A 23,688-nucleotide genomic window follows, 5' to 3' on the forward strand; every position below is an offset into this window, starting at 1 on the left:
AACGAAGAAGTCAGCACAGTCGATGCACCGTCACCACGCGTTTTACGATTCTTGCCTGCACACGTACGCGACTAACAACGCCTATACACCAGGATACGTGTGGTACAACTGCCTTGACACATGTAGCGCAACGAGCAACCTCAGACACCAACTTGATTACACGGTGAAGGTCGTGACCGAGGAAGAACCAACAGCTATATATACATGTATATGTATACAAGCATAAGCACACGCGTTCACCGACTGCAGCTTCTTATCATCGAGTAACGCGTGTCGCAGATGTTAGACAGCCAAAGCGAGAGATTTGCACACTCGCCAGCAACCATGTACCGAGAAACGATTAACTCGACGATGCCGAAGAAGAAGCCACTAAACCTAAGGATCGTGGAATTGTTGGAGGAACGAATTTCGAGGAAATTGAGAGAAAGAACGATAGCACCGGTCGGCAGAAAGGAGAACCTCGCGTCAACTAGCAGCGACTAAACCGTCGTGTCACCGGCACGCCACCGCCACCCTCGAGGTTGCTGATTCCTCCAACGATCGCGGCCAGCATCGCTGCGCGCTCCTCCTTTGCTTCACACGCGACGCGTCTTCGAAGGTCGCGATCGATCGTACCTCTGTCTATGAGATTTGCAGCTCGGAAACCGGCGAATAAGACACAGCCACCGGCATCGATACCGGCGACGTCGCACACCCACCACCACCACCACCACGAGGACCACCACCACAATCGTGACGAGCTACGCGCCGTTCCACAAGGTGCGTCAACGCCGGCAGCAGCGGCACCACCGTCGAAAACGCGGCCAACGTCGTCGCCGGGATCTGCCCGAGTCCCGGCACTGCATCCACCACCTACACACCCCTCGGCACCGCTCGCGTGTCCATGTTCACCCCGCACCGCCCTAAACCTCCCGCTTTGTCTCTCCTCCCATCTCTCCCCATCCTATCTTGCCGCACAGTGACGTCACGGGAATGGAGTCGGGGATCGATCCCGAACGCCCACCTCGACACCGCATCCTCCTGAACGCAGCTGCTCTACTCACCGGATGGAAAACATTCGACCGATATCGCGACCTCTGTCGACCTTCTCTTCCTCCTCCTCTTCCTTCGTCACCTCACGAGGACGAGACCATAGGACGATTGTTGGTTTCCTCAAGCATCGCAGGATTCTGCGACCTACGTACCCGTGCAACCGACTAACCTTCTCGTTTTTTTTTTTTTTTTTTTTTTTTTTCTTTTTTTTTTTTTTTTTTTTGACGATGCAGAGGCGAACGGAGTTAAAGTTTGCATTCGGTTTGCACTCTGCTTTATTTCGCTTCGATTAGGGTGTTGTTAGGGCAGATGAGCAGATCGCAGACAACTGGCAACGTGTGTTTTGGAAAGAAGAGACGTGGAATGAGAGGTGGAAGGTGGGAAAAGTAGGTAAACTGCGTAGGTTTAGAGGATTTATGATGACGCAATTTACGTATTAGAATTAGTATGAAAATTGTCAAAGCGTGTCCCGTGTATTTGGTAACACGTAACGTGATCGAAATTAATTTTTATGTCCTCTGTAGCTAATTACTATTATGTTACAATTTAATATGATACTGTGTCATAAACACGCAGCTAGCGAATACCACGTTATAATTGATTATCCAAATTATTATGAATAATATTATTATGAAATATATGTGGATTATTTCATTCGTTCAATTTACTACTAAGTCATAGCCAAGAAGATGTTCGTCTTCCCATAGCCAATTCAGCTGACCTATGCATCGGAGGAGCAGCGAACGCGGTACATTTCTTGTCTCTGTGTTATCTAACTAGCCATCTTCCAAGTACTTAACGAGTGCTTTAACATTAAAGCTACCATACCAGTCAAATTGACTAGTTTTATAATTTTATTTTCAAATTCCTACTTCGTGTTATACTTTTTCCACAGTAATGTAATGACTTTTGCAACAATAACTAAAAGAATAATATAATGAATTTTATTTTGTTTTTTATGTATTCAAACAGAAAATAATTTTCTATCAAGGATACTTATACCAATACCAGTGAGAATGAGTGGTGCAACCATGACTAAAAGAATAATATAATGAATTTTATTTTGATTTTTATGTATTTTATGTTATTTATGTATTATGTATTTATATGAATTTAATTTTATGTATTTTACGAAAATAATTTTGTACCAAGGCTACTTATACCAATACCAATCAAAATATAAAATTGTGTTACAATCTGTTTATCGAACCCCAATTAACCAGTTCCCTCGTTTTTTACAACTTGCCACGCGTTTTTCAAATTTTTACTGCGTATCATTCGATACGACGATATCAGTTAGGAAAATTCCGGATCGATCGCTAGATCGCTAGATGCTAACACTGGAAATACCACACCAATCAAAATGGCTGCTTTACAATTTTATAAATGTGTCAACTCTCGTTTAGGAATCATGGTCGCAGATGGATTTATAATAGCAAAAATGTGCTACATAACATGGAATTCCTTCTGTAAGAAAGTAAGAAATCAATAAATATACAAATATTCTATTATTAGATATTTTTTTATGACCAGTCATTTTCACTGGTTTTGGTAGAAATGGCTTCGTGTTAACTATCGATAGTTCTAATGTTAAACAGATGGTATCCACAGATCGAGAACAAACGTGTGTAATCAGATTCTGCTATATTTTCCACTCGTGACACGATTCAGAGAGGCATCAGCGCCACTCTAACATCCGGATATCGACTATTCGAATTTGCATCCGAGCTGTCTGATTTGCATACATATTGAACGGCGTATCGACTAATCGAAAACTCGACAAACAATTTCGTTGTCCTTACTTTTCCTTCCAGACTCTGATCTCGAATGCGATCGGCCAGATTGGGCGTCGCTCGATGAGTCCTGTTTCTTCGTTGACAAGAAAACGCGCGCACTCTGTTCTCGTTTCCAACGTTTAACCTGTGCGTGCACGGTGCAGCATTTCTGTTAACTATTTTAGCGCCACGCAGCGGCGAACAGTGTCGCGATGTTTCGTCACGATCGTCAATTCGCAACGCGCTCGGTTCCGAATGTAACTCGTCGCGAGTCATATCAGAGTTTCCTCTCGTAATCACTTTTTTTTCAAATAATCGTAAACCACCTGCATAAACGAAAAAGAAGAGTAGCGCGATCACATCGATCGGTATTTCTTGCAAACAAATCGACGAAGCGCTATCGCGCTGCACGGATTCTTAAAAACCCCTGCCACTAAAACGGTTAAACGTGTAAGCGAATTGCAGTAGAGTTCAGAGGCCCAGCGCCGCGTCTATAAATATAGGCCATAACCGGAAGCTTTGTTTTCACGTGGGCTTGTCGTGGCCGAAGCGTTTTACGATCGACGGCCGCGCTCCCGCGCGAATCTTTGCCGAAACGATGAGACAAGAAACACGCGTCACAATATTGGAAATATGGAACTTTCTTTGTTCCCGTTAACACTTTACCGACCGATTAATCGGTTTTTCGTCGCCGACGCTTATCAACCGATAGTCTATTAATCGGTCTTTTGTCGTCGACAATCTTTCTCATTATATGAGCAGTAATTTGTTATTTAGTACTGAGGAACGTTGCTCAGTTGCGTCAATTGCGTTGCTTTGTAAGCTCCCACAATTTTATACCAATCTGAAAAACTTGACGTTCGCGAAGAACGAAAAGAATGGTATCGGAGAGTGTAAACCGAAACAAAGCCAGCGCCAGGGAGAATCTGCGCCTGAGCTGCCGGTCGGACGTGTATATGCTATTGAATCGCTAGCGGTTAGTAATGTGTTAAGCATAAGTTAATCAAAGAATCATGTTTAAATTAAACAATAACTTTGTCTGCCTGATTTAACCTCGATCTATTAAACAACGTTTCGCTTTGAACGTGATAACATCGTTAACGACATCCCATGAATCTTCGATCAATTGATGAATAAATTCTACTTTACCGGGACGTTTCGTAGCTCCGCGTCCGCTTTCACGCGCCACATTTCCTCTTATTGGAATTACGACGAAAGATTGGCGAACAAGAAGGAGACTAAAAGGAGGGAAAGACGAGGACGTAAAGCTAGCGGAAACAATAGATAATCGACGAGAGACATCGAAATTGCGCGAACAAACGCGGTACACCTCGTTTTCCGAACGAATCATCGCGTCGGTTAAATTACTCGTCGTTAATTGCAAGTTTCGATTTAAGCTCCGTAATGAATTCGCAATACGACCGAGTGTATAGGCAATTAAAAGATTTTCATCCTTCGCGCGACAAAGTAGTTAGTCTGGAATCGCGTGGTCATGTGGTTGTAGTTACGAACGCACGGCTGCAAAGTTGTCGTGGTTTCGCCTCTGTACCGTTAAATCTCTGCAACAGCTCCGGAGATGCGGCTGTTATGGAATAGTTAGCAACCGGCAGACACGACTCTACAAGCTCCTAGTATTCTGTACACATCGATAGACGTAGAAAACATAATACCCACAATACAACTTCATATCTCTTGCAATATAATTAAAAGAGTAGAAATTTGGTGGAAAATTGTTGCTTTCAAGTTTATCATGCATAAAAATCCGGTTAATTGGGTTGGCAACTAAGTGATTGTGGATTTTGTCAATAGATGGTAGTGATGGTAGTTAGTTGCCAACCCTATAGTTGTTTTTGTCCGAAATATGTGTAATCGAGACTCTTTCGGTTTTTGCATCTCTTTCGCACGGTCGATCGATACCGATCGTCGATACATTGCTTATAGAAGAGTTTATTCGCCGATTCTCACGATATACACCGCTGTGATACATTTCGTGTATCCCAGTTTGTCCGCCGCTGGCGATTTCATTTGAGACGAGAGAGGACGAAACGTAACAACGAATTGTTCCGTTCGCACGAAAGCCACGGTGTCGCTCGATTCGTTGTTTGTTCAGTTTTCTTTTTATCGTATTCGCGTTAGCCTGTTTGCGCCACTCTTTCCTATTCAAATAAAGCTATAGACCTACGAAACTAACTGGACGTAAAATGTTTATGTACAACGATTATGATATATATATATATAGAATAAAACTAGAATAAAAGGAAAAACGTATCGGTCGACGTGCTATATTTTCGCAGTGGAAATGTTTCGTGAAAGCAAAAATTGTAAATGACAGCGTAAAATACTGCTGCGATAACAGGCCCGAGCGTTACGTTCGGAGGTATCGCAGTATGAAAACTGGATTTACAAAAATCAAATGAACCACGCAGATGGCCTGCCAATAGCACGTGTTTCGAAAAACCAATTGATTTTTGCAGAGTATTACGAACTACCTTCCATTTCAAACATTTCAAGATATACAAATTTCTACGTTTTAGCACTTGGGATTTTTTATCAAAATTCTACGTACATACTATATATATATATATGTCGGAGATGAAAGGACACCGGGTCCCCCCCGTTGGAATTATTTGGAAAAGCCTCAATACTGTAGCATTTACGAAATAACCCAGACACAGTCATTCGAAACTTGAGACAATGAGTTTAGGCTCGAGGCGACAACCGGTCGCCGAGCGTAGCCACGGTCACGGGATAAACATTCCACCTAACAGAGATATAAAGTAACATAGCTTTCCTTTAAAGAATTGGCAGTACAGACACTTGACAATAAGACATTCCAACAGCCCCGCAGCTCGCCACACACAGACCCCATTCTTTGGGCCAGATGATCGCCAGATGCCGATGCATCGTTTACAGTTTATGTTCAGATAACCTGAGGAACCGTTACAAATCTTAGGACCTAGTTAACTAAAGTCCTTCAGATTGACAAACAGTCTTTGTTCTATCAGCCTGTAAATCTGTCACCTATTGCGGGAAGTTATGGGAAAGCCTGATTTGGTCACGTACGACGTTGCCTGCTAGGAACTCTCTCTCTAGGGCGGCTAGCATCCTTTTCTAACCGCCAACATAGAAATTGACCAATTAACAGCAGCGCCTATTTCCTTCACCCTCCGAGTGGAGGCTTTCTTTGACGAATCCGATGATCTCGTGCCCTTAGGCACACCCCATCATAGTTTTCCTCTGCAGCGTCGTCGCGACGGAAAGTCATTCTTTTCTGGCAATCTGATTAGCTAAGAGTCAATCAAGCGTTCCTAGTATCACGAGTAGTAAGTTGAGTCCGACTTAGACTTTGAAGAAAAGTATATTCGTTATCCCGTTGACCGTGGATTCGCTATATCGAACCTAGGGCCATTGTCATTAGCGTCCAGCTACCGCGTCCGATTGTCAATCTTGTATCAGCCATACTTGTGTAATAAATATCTGTGCGACAACCATGAACAACACTGGTGAAGATTCATTAAACGCCCCTAACGTCAACCCGACATATATATATATATAACTTTTTAATATATATATTTATACATTAATATTTATTTAATATATATATATATTATAATGTGTATATATATATATATATATGTATATATGTAAGTATATGTATATATATATATATATATGTATATATATATATACACATTATAATATATATATATATTAAATAAATATTAATGTATAAATATATATATTAAAAAGTTACATTGGTTAATTATATATATTATATATATACATATATAATATAATAAAATAAAATATATAATAAATATATATATATAATTAACCAATGTAACTTTTTAAAAAAACTTTTTTATTAGGAATAAAGGTAACAGCGGAAAGATTTCACAGATTATGGCGGTTTGACTGTAGCCAAGAAATTATAGCGCAAGAGATGAGAATAAAAGCTGAACAGCTCTATGAACAATTACAAAACCTTTGATGTATCTGGAAATCGTATTTGAAGAAACGGATGTGTGAATACGTATAGGTGAGAATACGTATACGCGAAACGGTAACACCATGGACTCGCAAGAGGCTTAAAGCGTAAGAGCGAGATTTGTCTGCCGCGAACGAGAACGTGCTTCTACGCGATGCTTCTGCCGGTTTGCCTTAAGAGGCTCATTGAAATGCACGGACATACGCCGTGCCACGCGGTTTGCACCTTGTCCGGATAAAAGCACAATGCGGCCGAAACGCGGTTGCTTTGACACGAAAACGTCGTAAAAGAGGAGAAAAGAAAAGAACGCTCGGAAATTGACGATCAGTCAAATAATCCGTCACATCCGCCTTTCGAAATTCTTTTTTCTTTCCTGCCCAACGTTAACACTTTACCGACCGATAGCCGATTAATCGGTTTTTCATCGCCAACGTTTACCGACTGTTAGCCTATTAATCGGCTTTTTGTCACCGACGCTTACCGACCGATAACCTATTAATCGGCTTTTTGTAACCGATAATTTTTCTCATTATTTTAACAATAATTTGTTATTTGGTACTAAAATACCTTGCCAAGTTGCGTCAGTTGCGTTGCTTTGTAAGCTCCCACTGTTTTATACCAATTTGAAAAACTTGACGTTCGCGATGAACGAAAAGGATGGTATTGGAGAGTCTAAACTCTAAAGCGTTAATAAGACAAAGAACCTAACCGTAATCCACTTGTTGGTGAAAGTGATTTAACGAAAAAAATTGAGTAAAACGACACTCACCCTTTTGCTGAAGTACTCGTTGCGGACTAACAGCCCTCCTAGGGTCGTTCCCACTGTTCCAACGAACTTCGCCATAGGCGACACTCCGTGCGGGTCCTGGTCCAGCTGTAGATGCGCTTCTCGCGCCACTTGCAACATCTTTGGGCAAAGGCGGCAGAGGTCTGTCAGCGTCATACTCCGTACCATCCAGACAATTCACATCCCTACGTTCTTGATGCAAGAACACGGAATCGGAATCGGAAACACTGTCCTCGCTCCTGTGTCTCCTAGTCGGTGGTTCAGGCGCAGTGCCATGTTTCGTTGGCCAGCTTCCACTAGCCAAATCCTGACCAACGGCCGACTGGTTGGAGAAACTGACCCTTTTCGCGCCACCGGCAGTTCCGTACTCCATAGACTCTCCGCCGATCAAGCTTCCCCTCTTAAAAATCGGCGGAGGAGCGACTGTCTTTCCATCGACGTCGTTCGCCTCCTGCTCGTAGATCGAAGAAACTTCGAGTTTCCTCGGAACCACTTGCGCCTCTCCTCTGTGGAAATGTGGAGAAGCACTTTTGCTTCTTTGCGCTTCTTGTCTAGCGGGCTCCAGAGGTTTGGATGGAACCAAATCGCGACGATCGCGAATGGCCTGTTGAGGTCTGACGATCAAAACAGGCTGATTCTGACCCTTCTGACTCTGCATCAGAGGCGGTTTTCCTATAGGATTCGATTTAGCGCATCGAAGATTGCCAGCGGACCACGAAGCTGGGTTACCATGAGCAACAGGCACGGCGACACTCGTGGGACTTCGAATCGCAGTTTGTCTAGGTGTCGACGTTCTGACGCCATTCTTCTTGCAATAAGAGGATTCCTCCATCAGATTCTGCTCGTAAATACGTCGTTGTTGTTCCTCATCCAGCTTCTTGAGCTGCTGCCAGTACACCGCTTCCCTGACCTCGGGTAAATCAATTTTTCGAGCCATCTGTCTAGAGCTGGCGCTCACAGGAGACGCCAGCGACTTTCTGTGTGCTTCCAACGCCTTCTGCTGCCAGTAGAACGCTTCTAAATGCTGTCTGGTCTTTTGTTTCGAAGGTGACAAAGGTCCGCTATTGATGTTCAATGTTCCCCGTTGTCCATACATTGGTTCGCAGATTTTCTGAACGTACATCGTTTCTGGCCGAGACTCTTGCTGCTGTGAAACACTTTGCTCTTCTACGCCAACTCTATTAGCGTTTCGTGCCAATTGAATTTCCACCTGACGAGAAGCAACAGCATTTTGCGAATGATGAGGTTCTAGATGATGATGATTTTCTTTGGACCCTGACTCGTTCAAATGGACAGACTTCTGCGTGTTCGGTTGAACTTCTTTCAGCGGACTCGTACGAGCTTCGCTTGGCTGCTGTGGACTTGCCTGGGGAGAAGACGCGTGTGCTTGAACCCAAGCCACTCTGTCGTCACCGTCGTTCCTAGTTACATTATCCGATCTATGGTTTATGTTTTCCGGCGAATGAATTCTTGAAGAGCTAACAACCGTGTTTCCTTGACTTTTGTACCCGTAAATGGGCTCTGGTCTCGGTATTTCCGTATTAAAGTTTCCATTGGCCCCTGCAGCGCCTTTAGTCATAGCAGCATCTTTACTTGGACTGGAATCTTGGTTACGTTGATCCACGGAATTAACGTTAACAAGTTTACGGGGTATGTTCGTCATGTGAACAGGTGATTCTATAGCGCAGCGTCTGGAGTCGTTCGAAGGACGTGGTATTCTCGTCTCGCAGGTGGTTTCTCTTTTCGGAGAAGCTATCAGAATCTGCTCGTTGGGCTGAGCTCTCCTGGAAGCTGGTAGACGTTGTCGCGATCCAAAGGGAGAAATCGGTTTGCCTTGGCTTCCGCTAGGAGAAGTCGGACCACGATTCGATTCCTCGCGATTATTCGCTTCTACAGCTTGCCTCTCATCCTCGCGTTTTTCATTCGCAAGATTTTCTCTCGGTGAAACAGACCTTTCTCCTCTCGAACGAGTTCTCTGAGACGGAGAAACTCTCTTGTCCAAAGAGTCTTCGATCGAACGGTCGAGTTGCTTAGCATTGGCCGAATTCTCTTGGCAAGGAGAAGGCGAGGCAGGAGTCTCGTCATAAATCCTCTCATCCATGCATCTAGTCGACGATCTGGAGGGCGATTTCTCATTTTCATAGATCCCTTCTCGCCTAGAATCTTCCTCGTCGAACTCGCGCCCATTGGGAGACCCACTATTTCGAGGCGAATGTAAATAATATTCGCCGCTCTTCGAACTGGATGGCGAGAATTCGCTTTTCTGGCTGGAATTGGGTGTGCAACTCGAATCCCCGTAATCTCCAGACTTCTGACTGGACCCTGAGGAAAGGTACTTGGGGGATCTACCTACCAAAGGGGCTCTGTGATTCTGATTTACTATCGGCTGCCTAGTGATCTTCACCTGTGCAGACACAGACTTCAAAATCAGACCAGGAGGATTGTCATTTTCGTACAATCCAGGCTCGTTCAGGTATTCCGGCGGCTTATCGTACGAGTTCTTTCCATATCTGGCTATTTGTTCTTGCCTTTCCTCTTGCTCCTCCAAATAGTTCTCGTAGTTGGCCAATTCAGTCCTTGAGTGAGGTATCGCGGGTAACGGTCGATCCATCGGATGAATGGCCCTGGGCCTAACTAGATACCTCTCGCTAGGTGGAGCAGAGATCCTTCCAGAAGGTGCGTGATTCCTCTGAAAGAAGTAAGGCGCTCTACTCGCGTGATTCGGCTCCTGCAAACTGTGTTTTCGTTCCAGCTGACCGTATCGCTGGCCGTATCTCTGGTTAAATTCCTCGCGCTTCTGCCTCTGCTCGAATTTCCTGATGTCGGGCGAGATTCCCAGCTGCGCGTTCCGCTCGTTCCACCTTTCGTCCGGCGCTATAGAGCTTAGACTGGAATCAGTCGTGTAAGATCTCGGAGCTCCGTTTCGATCGCGTAACAGGCCTTCGTGATCCTCGTCTCTGGCTAGGTGATCCGGGGTGCTCGTTATGGGTCCTTGATCCGGAAATAGCTCGCGCTTGATTTCGTCCAGCCTCTCCTCGATTATCGACCCGTTCAGGCTGTTGTCCAACTTCACGTTCCTCTTTATATCTTCGTTCAAATTCATCGTGTCAGGAGACCTGGTGTAGTTCCCGTTTTGCTGGTAACGAGCAAAGTGTCTGTCATCAGGCCTCTTCCTCTCTTTAGACTCCTTCTTCTTGTAGTCTTTTCGAGAATCCTTCGGAGAGAAGAAACCAGGCAGCAGACGACGAAGGCCCAGCTTCTTCTTTTGTTTCTCCTCTTTCTTCGTACGAGAGGAAGTGCCCGCGTCCATGGTGAACTCTCTTATCAGGTTCGCGTAGCCGTCTGTTTTATAACTATCTCTAACTAACGCAAAATCAATGCTGTCTGTGTTAGTGGAACTCGAAATTTTCTCGCTTTCGATCCTCGGTTGTTCTGTGAAACTCTTGGCTGTCTCGTTCCTAGGATTCCAGAATTCCTTCGACAATAAATACACCGACTCGTTCCACAGATTAGAAGCTTCCAACTCTATTTCTTTTCGCCGATCAACTTCCACATTGTCAGAATCATCCTCGATTCTCTCGTTCTCCTTTTCTCTGATGTCCTCGTCCAAAGACTTGATCCTGTCCTCGAGACAGGAATCCGAGTCGACCGTGCTGAGCGTGCTGTCAGCGAGAATTTCCTCGCAAGTTCTGTTGCCGGGAAGATCGATCGATCGTTCAAACTCGGGCCTGCGTTTTCTCTGGTCGAAGAGCGGCGTCTGAGGATCGTAGTCCTCGCTCTCCCTGGATGAAACACTGCCCAACTCCTCCACGTAAGAGGACTTGGACGACTCCGAGGAGTGACGATCCAATTGGTTCTTCAGGAACTCCCCGGACCACCTCTTCTCCACTTCCAGCACCTTCTCGCTGTAGATAGGCCTCTTCCTCGAGTCTGACTCTTCTTCTACAGTGGAAACAGATTCGCGATTCACGTCCAACAAACCGTATTCCTCGATCTTCAACCTCTTGTCGAGATTATGCTTCTGCAGAAATTCCTCGTCGAACGTGATTTTACTCGCCAACTTCTCGCTAGGCTCCGCGTCCGATAACTTGAGAGCCCGGTTTTCTCGCGATTCTAGTAGTTTCTTTTTATATTTCTGAGCAGTGTTCGCGTCGATTTTCGTGTTCAGGTTCTGTTGCAACACTTCGATGTTTGTTTGGCTCTTCTCTAAGCGATTTTTCGCGTCGATCTCTTCTATCTTATTGTCCTTATATTCCTTCGTATCTTTATCTCGTTCTTCTTGCTCTTCGATTTTCCCGCTTGGCTCGTTCTTCCTTTTATTTCCCGATCTGTCGGCAACAAGTTCGTCTTTCGGCCAATCTTTTCTCGGAATCTTCGTCGGCGTAAGATTTTTCAGTGAAATCGCTATGTTGCCTATAGATGGACTCTTGCTTAATTTAACAGGCTTAATTCTCTTTTCTATAATCGTCGATTCCGTGTTTTCTTTTGACAGAGCATCGTTACAGATATTGGTACTGTTAGGCGCGAGAATATCTTCGGGAAGAGAAGCACGAAATTTACTAGAATCCGCCGATTCGTTGGTTTTTGATCGCGTGAACGCTGGCTTACCAGACTCCGATTTTATCGAAAGTTTCCTTTTCAACGAAGTTTCATTCTTCGTTAAAAGAACCTCGCGAGAACCAGCAGATTCTAAGACGATCTTTTCTACTGTAACTTTATCTATCGACACAACTTTCTCTTGCTCTTCTTGATTTTCGCTCTTAGCAGTCTGGTGCGTGGAATCGCGATCGGTTCGCGCGTCCGTGTTCCAGGGATTCTCATCGACGATTTCCTCCGCCGCCTCCATCCTCCTGTACCCAGGAAGTGCAGCTTGCCCCCGCCTAGAATTGAAATCAAGCGTTCGTCGAATCTTTTTGTGCATTAGCTAAATTTCGCTGAAACGTTCAGATTACGACAGGAATTGTTATAATGCGCCATAGTTTCTTACTAGCTGTTTAGATTTATCGAACAAATAGGAATAAGTCGCACAAGCATCACCATATAACATTTAAATATTTTAAAACCATATTAAAAAATTATTTATAAAATTTATAAACTAATAAATTAATAGTAATTTCCATTTATTTTTCTTTTTTTAAAATGGAAATTACCGATATAATAATTACAATTAATATTATTATAATATATATATATATTATATACTGTACGCATTTAGCTTGATTTGCTGATCAAATTGTTCGTCATACTTCAACAACGTAGCGGTTTGACAAACGAGCAACGTAATTACTCGACAGCGACACGCTTAACGAGTGCTGCTACTTCGTAAGTGTTGAAGTAACTACTTCAAGAAAAATTCTATATCTTTATTTATGTATATCCGTGATCTGGAGATTGCTATTACGCAGAAATATTCTAAATAAGGAAAGGTGCATATTTTTGTACGCTTGATTTTGGATTGCAAGGTCTAGAGACAAAGGAACTAATAAAGAGATTTTTATTTATGCTCCTTGTAGCCTCTAGCCAAAGCTGTAAGCTTAACTTTATTGGTAATGTCCTTTTGCTATGAATATATGAACGTCCTCCCTATCATTGTACATTGTTTAGTAACACTAAGAGAGTAAGAATCTGAATCAGCATAAATTTATACTTATACATTATATTTATACCTTTAATTATTTAAATATACTTTTCTATTACAAATTCATCTACCTCAAGCTCAACAATAAGCAGAGCTAACGTTATCTTTAGAACAGATAGAGACATTGAAACGCGACGAGTAACGAGGAATTGCTGAAATCTGAGACAGCACAATTGTTGTCACGTGCATGCTACTTATTAGCGAATTGTCAAATTTCGCAAGAAGAAAAGAGTACCGTACTTCGACACGACGCGACGTCGCGTTAGCACGTTGACTGCCGCGTGTTTTCAAGGAAATCTCCTTCAGGCCACGAGCGTATTCTACTAGGTACTCTCACCGATATTTTAGATAACTTAAAATCTCTGCCCGTAGTCGTTACAATGTCGAAAAGAAAAATGGAAAACTCGTTTCTTAGTGAGTCAAATAGCAGTGACAAAGAAAGCTTTTACGAGGCTTACACAAATTCGGATTGTAGCGATGAGGAGGAAATCAGATTTTCTAGAAATAGAAATACAAATAGAATTACATCATCTGATTCTGACTCGGATATTGATAAGTGCGATCGTAGTGATACTGAATGTAACGAAGATACTGTTGACGAGATTTTACAAGAATTGGTCATTGAGGAAGAAAGAAGAACTGATGATACCGAGGAAAGGACAATTCAATTTGGTGAATAGAATGAATTTAGTGGTCGGCAGAAGTCATTTTTTTCCCGCGACAGACGGCCTCATTAGGCAATTACTTGGCGATGTCAATCCACATGATGTGCTTGAGCTGTTCGTTGATGACGAAACAATAAACTTACTCGTATCAGAAAATTGCAACAAGGAAGGGTGTAAATATTAGAAGATTTAGAGAATTATTAGCTGCAAAATTATTAGGGTTGTCTGAAAATACAAAAAATCCTTGTCTTCGACGAAGTCAGCATAATATCGCCGTTCGGAAAAATGATTCCGGAAAAAGCATTGGACGCGCATGCAAACTATGTTATGCGGATAAAAGACGTCGGGCGGACCGATCAAAGACACGGGAGAATTTAAAGAAAACAACTTATTGTGCAAATTGTCCCGACCAAACTCAACTTTGTATAAGATGCTTCAAAGTTTTACATTCTAAATAATTTTCTTAATAAACCATTCTCGTATTACTCTTATAACAATTCAATAGTTTTATTACCTCCTGTGAAATATCTTTCCAAATACCTACGACGATCCTTCGCAGGTAGTCCAATAAGCGTCACCCGAATACGGATAACGCGATCCGATCAGAAACTTGCTGTCACCCAAATACGGGTGGCACGTTACACTAAAAACTTTTGGTGTCTCCCGAATATGGGTGACGCGATCCGGCCAGAAACTTTGCTGTCACCCAAATGTGGATGACGCGGTGTGCTAAAAGCTTTTGGTGTCTCCCGAATATGGGTGGCACGATTCGACCGTAAACTTGTTGTCATCCGAATACGGGTGACACGATTCGACCGTAAACTTGTTGTCATCCGAATACGGGTGACGCGGTACGCTAAAACTTTGGTGTCTCCCGAATATGAGTGACGCGATCGACCATAAACTTGCTGTCACCCGAATATGGGTGACGTGGCAGTCAGCGTGTTAATGTTTCGTTAATGTTTCGCAAAGGGAACGGTATGTACTGTACATAGTTTCCGCGTTCGCGCTAACGAACCGTAGAGCAAACGGTTTCGAGGCCGAAGCGAAAGGATAGAGGCTGGTGGCGAGTTTAGCGAGACGCTATGCAGGCGCCAGGATAATATCGGTCGCGGTTGGCACATGGTATCGCGTTACCTTGATTACGAGAAACCGATCTAACTCAGCCGTACATTTATCTCGACTACCATATTACGTGACTCGTGCTTCGTCTCTGACACGAAAGAATTTCATTGCGTCTCGTGGCAAATTCGATCTCTCCGCTCGCTAACTAATTACGTGCGTATTATGTTCTTTGAGCCAACATGCATCGTAGAATTAATTGGAATTCTTAGTCGACACGTCTCGAGAGTGTCAGCTTCACACTGTCGGCACAACCGAGTTGACAGATATACGACAGCCTAATTTCATAATAATCGAAATAAAATAATGGTGGTCATTTGATTAAATACGAAGTAAATGAAAACAATTGATTTTTCTTTGGTTAGAAAAATTCATTATTTCTAGGAGCATGTGCAGCCGCCACGAGAATACTCGGAATTTTAGCCGATCGCGTACCTGTTGATAACTAACCGCCACGTTTATTTACGTTACGTTATTGGCTTGGCAACTAAGTGATTGCAGATTTTGTCACTAGGTGGTATTGGCAAACTCCGCAATCACTTAGTTGCCAAGCCAATAGGTTATGGAAATACCGAAATTATTTTGCGGCGCGCAACTAAGGACATTAAACGAAAATACGGATTTCTTCGCTCTGCGAATATTACAACGAGTATTCTACGAATATCGTGAACAGGGTAAATATTCCCCCGTGTTGTATTCTGAGTATTTTTCCATCTGTAAATTATTATTTGCTTGCGTAATAAATTCTGTCATCCTTTGGTGTCTTGACGTTTTCAGGAATATTACGAAAACCTTGTTTATGCTATTGTAGATGCAGCGAGTGCAAAATACGACAAGCAATATGCAGAAATATCGCTAGACATTGCATCTTTAACCCTTTGCACTCGAAATTCTATTTCAATATCGTTACCAGCAGCGCCCAACGCTTTTAAGTGTTTTATTTGAAATTTACTTGAACTAAAAAATAAGACAATTTAAATAAATAAAGGAAGAAAGAAATTCACTTAAATACCAGTTTTATTCACACTGTTGTTGTATTTTATAATTTTTAAGATTCACATATCTTGAAACAATTTCCAGGATTTAATCCTACTTTTCTTTCTCATGTTTCACAAAAAAAGATAGGACTCGACAAAGGAGCCCCTGAGATAAAAACTGATGTCGAGTCACACTCGACATAGGAGTGCAAAGGGTTAATGACAATAATAAAGGAAAAACTAACGTCACGGGTGTCTTGTAAAAATTCGTTAGTATTTGTTGGTAACTAAGTAATTGCAGATATTATCAATACCACTTATTGACAAAATCCGCAATCACTTAGTTGCCAACTCAATAGATATATCGAATTACAGGTTTCTTTAATCACATGACAAAAATGATCAAAGTTTCATTAGAATTTACGATATTTCAGATTACTGGAATTCAATTGACAATAATAAGCATTATACCAGTCCCTTGACTCTGGCAGATAATTTCTCGTAAAAGCCAAGAAATAAGTAAAAACGAACTTGTTCTTCCCCTGCGGTCTCCGAACGACTCTCCCGACGTTTGTAGTTGCCTCTTTACTCTTCGTATAGAAAGTGATTTTCCAGTAGACGAAGCAAGCCAATTTCGCTTGGTAAAACTTGGAATTAATAACGGCGGATATATATGTTTTATCACTTTGGGATAAACAACATTGTTTCTATTTACCAGTTACTTTCCTGCCACGCAACTGCCACTTACGTGGTTACCGCCGCGATAGCCAGCGAATATCTCAACGACGACGTTACTGCCACCTACCGGCCAGAGTTGTTGTAAAAATTACAAAACTTTCGTAGTTTTAGGGAAACTAGATACGTATGAAACCAGCCACGCGTTTATCTGAAGATTTGCAGCGGTTGCGCTGTATACGTGTTCGCTCGATTCGGACTATACGAGGACTATAGGACTGTAGCGAGTCAAGTTCTCAGAAGCGAAGATTTGTTCGGGTGCAAGCGAGGGCCGCGACATTTCTTCGGATAATCGCGATAAACAGAGTTTTAACTGGTGAGTCAAGCGACAGAGCGGTGATCGGATTGGCGGCCGCAACGGAAGAAGCAACGTCGTACAGTAGCGAAGAGCAACGACCGTAACCGATTCCCTCGGCAACCCGCAAAGAGCCCGAAGCGAGACTCTTTCGTCATTTTTTAGCGCGTTTTTCGCGGTCCCGTTACCTTTCCTTTCGTCCGCCATCTCTCTCTCTCTCTCTCTCTCTCTCTCTCCCTTTTTCTCTCTTTCCAGTTCCGGCAAACGTTTTTACGAATCTAAGAACAGCTGGGTCATGCGCCACGTTTACGTACATGTACAAGGTGAGTAGGTAAAAACCACCACCTCACATAATTCGTTAACCGGCTGAGCTTATCATTTACCAGGTAAAATTCATCGCGTCTAAGGAGCTCGATCGAACGAATATATTTTGACTTTTCGATGCCTTACATTCTCTGAGATATTACGCTGACCTTCAATTTCTTAACAGTCACCGTGTATTTTCTTTTGCCCCCCGTTGAACCGCCAAAGAAAAAACGAATTCGACGACCTCTAACAATTCAAACTCGTTGTCTCTCTCGGTCGAAACACGTGGAGAACTACGAGATCGCGAAGAAAGGAACGATAATTCGTAAAGTAAAGTTTAGTCGAGTAGAGTGCTGGAACATTAATGCAGGCTACTGTACGTACAATGGCTGGCGAATATATTCGAACACTTAGAAAATTTTTGTACGCGAATATACCATGCGCGTTAGATGAAACTTCTTGAGAGCAGGAAAGGAGGATGGAAATTGGTTGGTTTTAGACCTCGCTTCCGCTTTTTCCACGATCGTTACCGAAACTGAAACAACGAAAGATAACTAAAGAGAAAGATAGTGGCGACAGCCTGGAGGAACGGTACGCTTCGAGGAAACGCAATACGTGTTCTTTATTGAAATTAATACGTCGGTGTAGCATTACGAAGCAGTCGATTACAAAAATATACTCTGTCGCCACCGATTACATAAATGTTTTGTATCGAAGGTTGACGTAATCGGCTCGATTTCGAGCTGTTCCAATAAACAAACGAAGAAAGCCATCATCGAACATCGATGTAAATTTGAAAGTGTTCGCTTGGGTAGAGAAGTCCTTATGTTTAACGCTGCTGTGAAATTCCGTTCTTTCTCGTCGTCAATGAGTTCATTCTTCCTCCACAGGTTTATCATCCTTGTGTCTGTATTGCTGTTTCTGCTGCTGTAATATGTCTGTAATATGCCTGTTTCTGTTCCCTTGGCTGTTATATTGAAATCCTATTGTCTCTGGTCAAATGCAATAAAAATATAACGCCTTTTTTCTGCCCAAGTAATTAGAACACGATTTAGCGATGGAAATCAATGATCAAAGTGAGATACTATTGGGTTGACGTCTAAGTGATTGCGGATTTTGTCACTAGGTGGTATTGACAATTGTCACCACCTAGTGACAAAATCCGCAATCACGTAGTTGTCAACCTAATATGTCGAAATCGTGAGAAATACTAAAGTCGAATGGGAAGGTAAATAACATAAAATAATGCTGTCAAGGGAAGACGCGCAAATTCGAAGAATTATGATACTTTAGGGATATACGGAAGATATATAACTATTACCAAGGGATAGGATTGACCCCTGAAAATCCAGTTATTTTCCGATACTAATTGTAAGAGATAGGAAACACGCTATCGGACGAAAGTTACTTCTTTTAATTGGGGCTATCGTTTGGTAAAATTGTTTGTCGATTTTACAGCGAGTTATATAACGTAAAATCGAAAAATAACTGGATTTTCAAGTGCTATGATGCGTCTACGAGTCGAGCAAAGTTACATAATCTTTTTTGAAATTGCTTGTAGGGGCCAGAAAATTTATGATAATTTCATTGGTATATGTGGGTTATAGCTATGCACGTAAATATTACAACTATTGTGTTGGCAACTATTTTACATATATTATCTAATAAATAATCCATAATTTTATTAGCATATGCTTCATCATCATTTCTTTTTGCGTTATATTTATATCTGAAAGAGCTAGACGCACTCCACTTTTCAATTATAATATGGCTAACTACATTGGTAAGGTTCTTATTAATTGGATGTCTTTTATGTAATTTAACTTTCAGTACTAAAAAATTATTATTTACCTTCTACGTCATACTTAGCTTTTGTATCAGTCTTTTTAGAGGTTAAAGTAATACTGATGGGATTAGGTATGACAACTTTAATTACATTAGGAATAAGTCTTATCAACACTTCCTAAGCTACTTAGCTATAAAACTTGTAGGACATATAAAATAACAGAAAATATTGTAAATAATAATTATAAATAATTTTAAATAATGTTACAGTTTGATTTAACTATGAGAACAGGACTGTTGATGATCTTTGGATTGGCTTCTATTGTTTCAATTTTCCTGATAATGATAGTTCTGCTATTTACATCTATAAGAGTATTACAACATTTTCTAAGCTACTTGGCTATGAAACTTGTATGACATATAAAATAACAGAAAATATTCTAAACAATAATTATAAATAATGTAAATAATGTTACAGTTTGATTTAACTATAAGAACAGGACTGTTGATGATCTTTGGACTGGCTTCTATTGTTTCAATTTTTCTGATAATGATAGTTCTGCTATTTACATATATATAAGAGTATTAAATATAACAATCTCAGTTATAGGAGTGATTTTATTATCAATGGTTAATATAAAATTTATATATATATATTGAAAATATTTTTTTATTTAAATAATTATATTAATTAAATTAATAATATATCATACTCTAAGAGAAGAATATTTCAAACGTAAAAGGACGTTATTATACTTTTTCTAGTATTTGTATTTTGATGTGTAAATAATTATGGTTGAAAGAATAATGGAATTAATTCCGGATGAAGTTGTATTTGCAACAGCACAAATTTATGTTGACACAGTACTGTTATACCAATACGTGTTATTGTTCATGGGTATGATGTATCATCGATAAATATTCAGGATAAATTTACATTATGTCATTAAGAATAATTATTATATAATCAGCAATTATTCGATTAATTAGATCGATTAATTCGGCCATTGAGCATATTGGACTTTTGCGACGAGAAATATCGCAAAAGATATTTATAACACGACCTCTACATTTCCTTGAACACTTACTTATTTACGAATTTCTGATATTCCAGTCCCTTTCGACTCAAACACCGCAAAGCCCTAAACGCTTGTTGAACCGAAAGTTGAACCGAAGACTGTAGCAAGGCTTAATCTTCCAGATTTATTAACTTTTAATTGACGAAACAATTGGAGTAATTGAAATTGCAATTGTCAAAGACTTTCGTAACAAACGTGAAAGAACGAAAATAGAATTTTCGTGGATAAATTACGCGCTGTTAAGTATCGATAAGAGTTTCGGTAAAACCACGTTAATTCGGTTGCCAGGGGAAAAAAGGGGAGGAATTAAGAGCCGCGATGGAGAAGTAGCGGTGTGTTCCACGAAACGTTAACAGAGCAACCATAACTCTTGCCGAAGAAACACAGAGTAATTTTCTACGGGCCATAAATTTCCTAACACAGACAGTTTGCTGACCGTAACTAAATTCGACTGTAATCTCCATCCAAGGTAGAACGAACACGAGAAACGAAAGCAGAGAAAAGTTACACGGAATTGGGGAAAAATCGAAAGAGAAGAGAAGCGGAGAATGAGATAGGCTGAAAGTCTGAAATGAACGTCTGCTGTCGGGCTAATAATTGACAGACTCGATTGGTTCAACGAGTACCACCGTTCTCGGTTAATTATCCTGACTCTCGTTATCCCATTATCGTCGTTAGATAGTATCGGAAGGGTGAAGCGAGTTTCTTTGTCGATTGCCGACCGTCGGTTTGCAGGATGCACGCGTTGCAACGACCGTGGCGCGCTCACGAGGAACCCTGTTCCATTGTTGACGGAATATCGCAACGATTTTCGATCTCTCTATCAGTTCGTACCTTATATTGAGTTGGTAACTAAGTGATCGCGGATTTTGTCTTTACCACCCAATGATGCCAACCTAATACAAGCAGCCACCTAGTTTCTTCCGCAAATAGTACTTTTACTTACTTTTCTTTTTACTTTTTAGTATAATACGCTAGAAAAGGATAAACATAGCAAGGTTAAGTTATTAAATAGTAAACTCATTTATTATATTATATTATACTAGAATATTCATTTATTTAAAAATGTAAAAATTATAAGATAATATTGTCAGAGAAAAGGTTCGGAAGAATTTTTTAAAAAATAATTTACGTGATTAATGTGATTTATGGAATTACAATAACCACGTATATGTTACGTACACGTTGTTGTATATGAAACAACATGTGAATTCTTTAGCTTTCTGATAGTACAACGATACCTTTAGCTATTTTAACAGCAAAAATTACAGAAGATATTATGCTCCCCCTGTGCAGTATCGGAAGATTTACATTGTCAAGGGTACCGTGAGAATCGAAAACCATAATTGTGAGAATGAAACGACATCAGATGTTCCCTATACGTTACATTTACGTGTTAAGCAATATGCACACAGATATTAGGTTATCCGGAAAGTTTCTTTCGTTTCATAAGGTGGTAATAGTTGAACTACAATTTCTGTTTTATATTATTTTATTGAATTAGGTATGATCCATTTCGTTCTATTTCTATTATTACGTTCCTGCATAATTCAATTAATTAATAAAAAACAGAAAACATTGTGCGTCTATTATTTTCTTATAAAACGAAAAAAACATTTCGGACAACCTAATACATAAATAAGTATAAGATATTACACTATGATTGTTTAAGCGTTAAACACGGAATGTTTGAAGTTGCGAAGGGATAGAGAAAAGAGATCAACTGGATCAGATATGGCATTAGTATGCGCGCACGTATCCTGATAAATCGGCTCGCTGTTTCTAACGTCGCTCATGAGGAATTCAACCCGGAAAACCAGAAGATAATTGCGTAGGAAACGCGAACGTGCGTTCAAATTTATAACACGATGAAGTGGAAAGCGATCAAGCAGATTATTTATAAAAAATACAAAAATAATATCGGCCATCTTTCTACTGTTCTTTAGCGTGATCCTACTTCATTTATGAAACATGGGATCGTAATCATGTTCGCGACAATATCTTGGACAGGCAAGCGAGCGTCAAAACGCAAAAATTCATGCCGTGTACTTTTCACGACTCTGTTGTATTGGGTTGGCAACTAAGTGATTGCGGATTTTGCAATAAGGTGGTAATGATAAAATCCGCAGTCACTTAGTTGCCAACCCAACGTTTGAGTATCAATAGGCGGATCGTACGAGGCTGGTCGTTGCAACGACATATTTCGAATGAGATGAGTAAAACTGAAAGGTCGCAAGAGTAACAGAGTTTTAAAATCCTCAGGAAATATAAAAATAAACCTGTTCGCTTTGTCAACTGCATTGGTAGTGTAAAATACAAAATAACAACTACAATAAAATACAAAATAATACAAAAAATACAAAATAACAACAGACTAGTTTTCGTTGCACAGAACAGAAGATTCGATTATTTATCTACGTTTGTTGCATTTCAAAAAGTCCCTGTAAGACGCATCCTGGCCGAATAATCATCGCTTACGATGATTACATAAATGAGGAACGCCGATGAGCACATTCCGCGCATACTCGTTACGAAATGAATTGCAGGCGACGTTAAGAGACGATTTTAGTCGCGACAATGTTCTTTTTTTAAATCGCCAATCTTATCGATAAATTGTTATGGGACATTTACGCTACAGCCGACTACTTCCACGAACTTGGACATAAATCAAATAATACATATGAAAAACTAAAAAATATTTTTTCTAAAAATTGTACAAATTTCAGTTTCTTTTCATTTTCTTAAAATTTCAGGTTTCCAGAATATCGCGTTTCAAACGATGATCAGGCTTCAAACTCCTGACGAAGCTACAGCGACAAAAACGCGGAAGATTCATTATGGAAAAATGTTACGCGGAAGCTTCTCTTACGTTTTTCTCAAAAATACATTTTTCTAACCGGCGAAATATTTCCAGCCACGAATCACCTATCCGATGTTCTTGAAATCTCCGAAACATATTCCGCGTGCTACATTTTGCAACTTTTTTTTTTACAATTTGTCCTGAAGGACATTTTATTTATTGGTAAAAAAAATAAAAATAAAATATAGCATGTGGGTGGCTACCCCCAGCAGGGTGCCATCTTCGTGTTTGCTAGGTTATATTTTTTATGACATTTTGCAACGTGACGTAGAATTTGTCTATTATTTCAAAAATTGTATAATTCCAAGGCCAAAACCGCGTAGCAACGTTCGTACCGATCAACAAATCTGAACATTTTATTATCGCAATTACTTGGAAGAAAAATTCTCAAATTCTATTAGGTTGGCAACTAAGTGATTACGGGTGTTATTAATACCACCTAGTAACAAAATTTGCGATCACTTAGTCACCAAGCCAATACATATTCCGAAACGCATCAGCTTTAGTACAGCGCCTCAAAGGATAAAGGAAATCCGTTACGGTTTCTTTTCGCGAGCAACTGCTGGCATTAAGAAAATAAGTTGATACGAACATTGAAGGGATTAACGTGCAAATACTCTTGGGCGTTCACGTTCGGGGTACGC

At 40.8% G+C, this 23,688-nt stretch overlaps 1 protein-coding gene and 1 long non-coding RNA gene across 9 annotated transcripts in view; one reads left to right on the forward strand and one right to left on the reverse strand.

Annotated features, from left to right (window-relative positions):
- Window positions 1-23,688, reverse strand: part of LOC132914594 (uncharacterized) — a 172,084-nt gene that overhangs the window by 138,695 nt on the left and 9,701 nt on the right. For all 7 annotated transcript variants that reach the window (XM_060973816.1, XM_060973814.1, XM_060973813.1 and 4 more), the window contains exon 2: window positions 7,565-12,462. In XM_060973816.1, coding sequence (XP_060829799.1) covers window positions 7,565-12,428 — 4,864 coding nt within the window. In that variant the 5' untranslated portion in view covers window positions 12,429-12,462. The remainder of the gene's footprint in view (window positions 1-7,564; window positions 12,463-23,688) is intronic.
- The window catches only part of LOC132914607 (uncharacterized), a 157,993-nt gene that overhangs the window by 124,695 nt on the left and 9,610 nt on the right, over window positions 1-23,688 (forward strand). The window lies entirely within an intron of this gene.

Source organism: Bombus pascuorum, chromosome 15, assembly GCF_905332965.1.
Source record: "Bombus pascuorum chromosome 15, iyBomPasc1.1, whole genome shotgun sequence".
NCBI classification, from domain to species: domain Eukaryota; kingdom Metazoa; phylum Arthropoda; class Insecta; order Hymenoptera; family Apidae; genus Bombus; species Bombus pascuorum.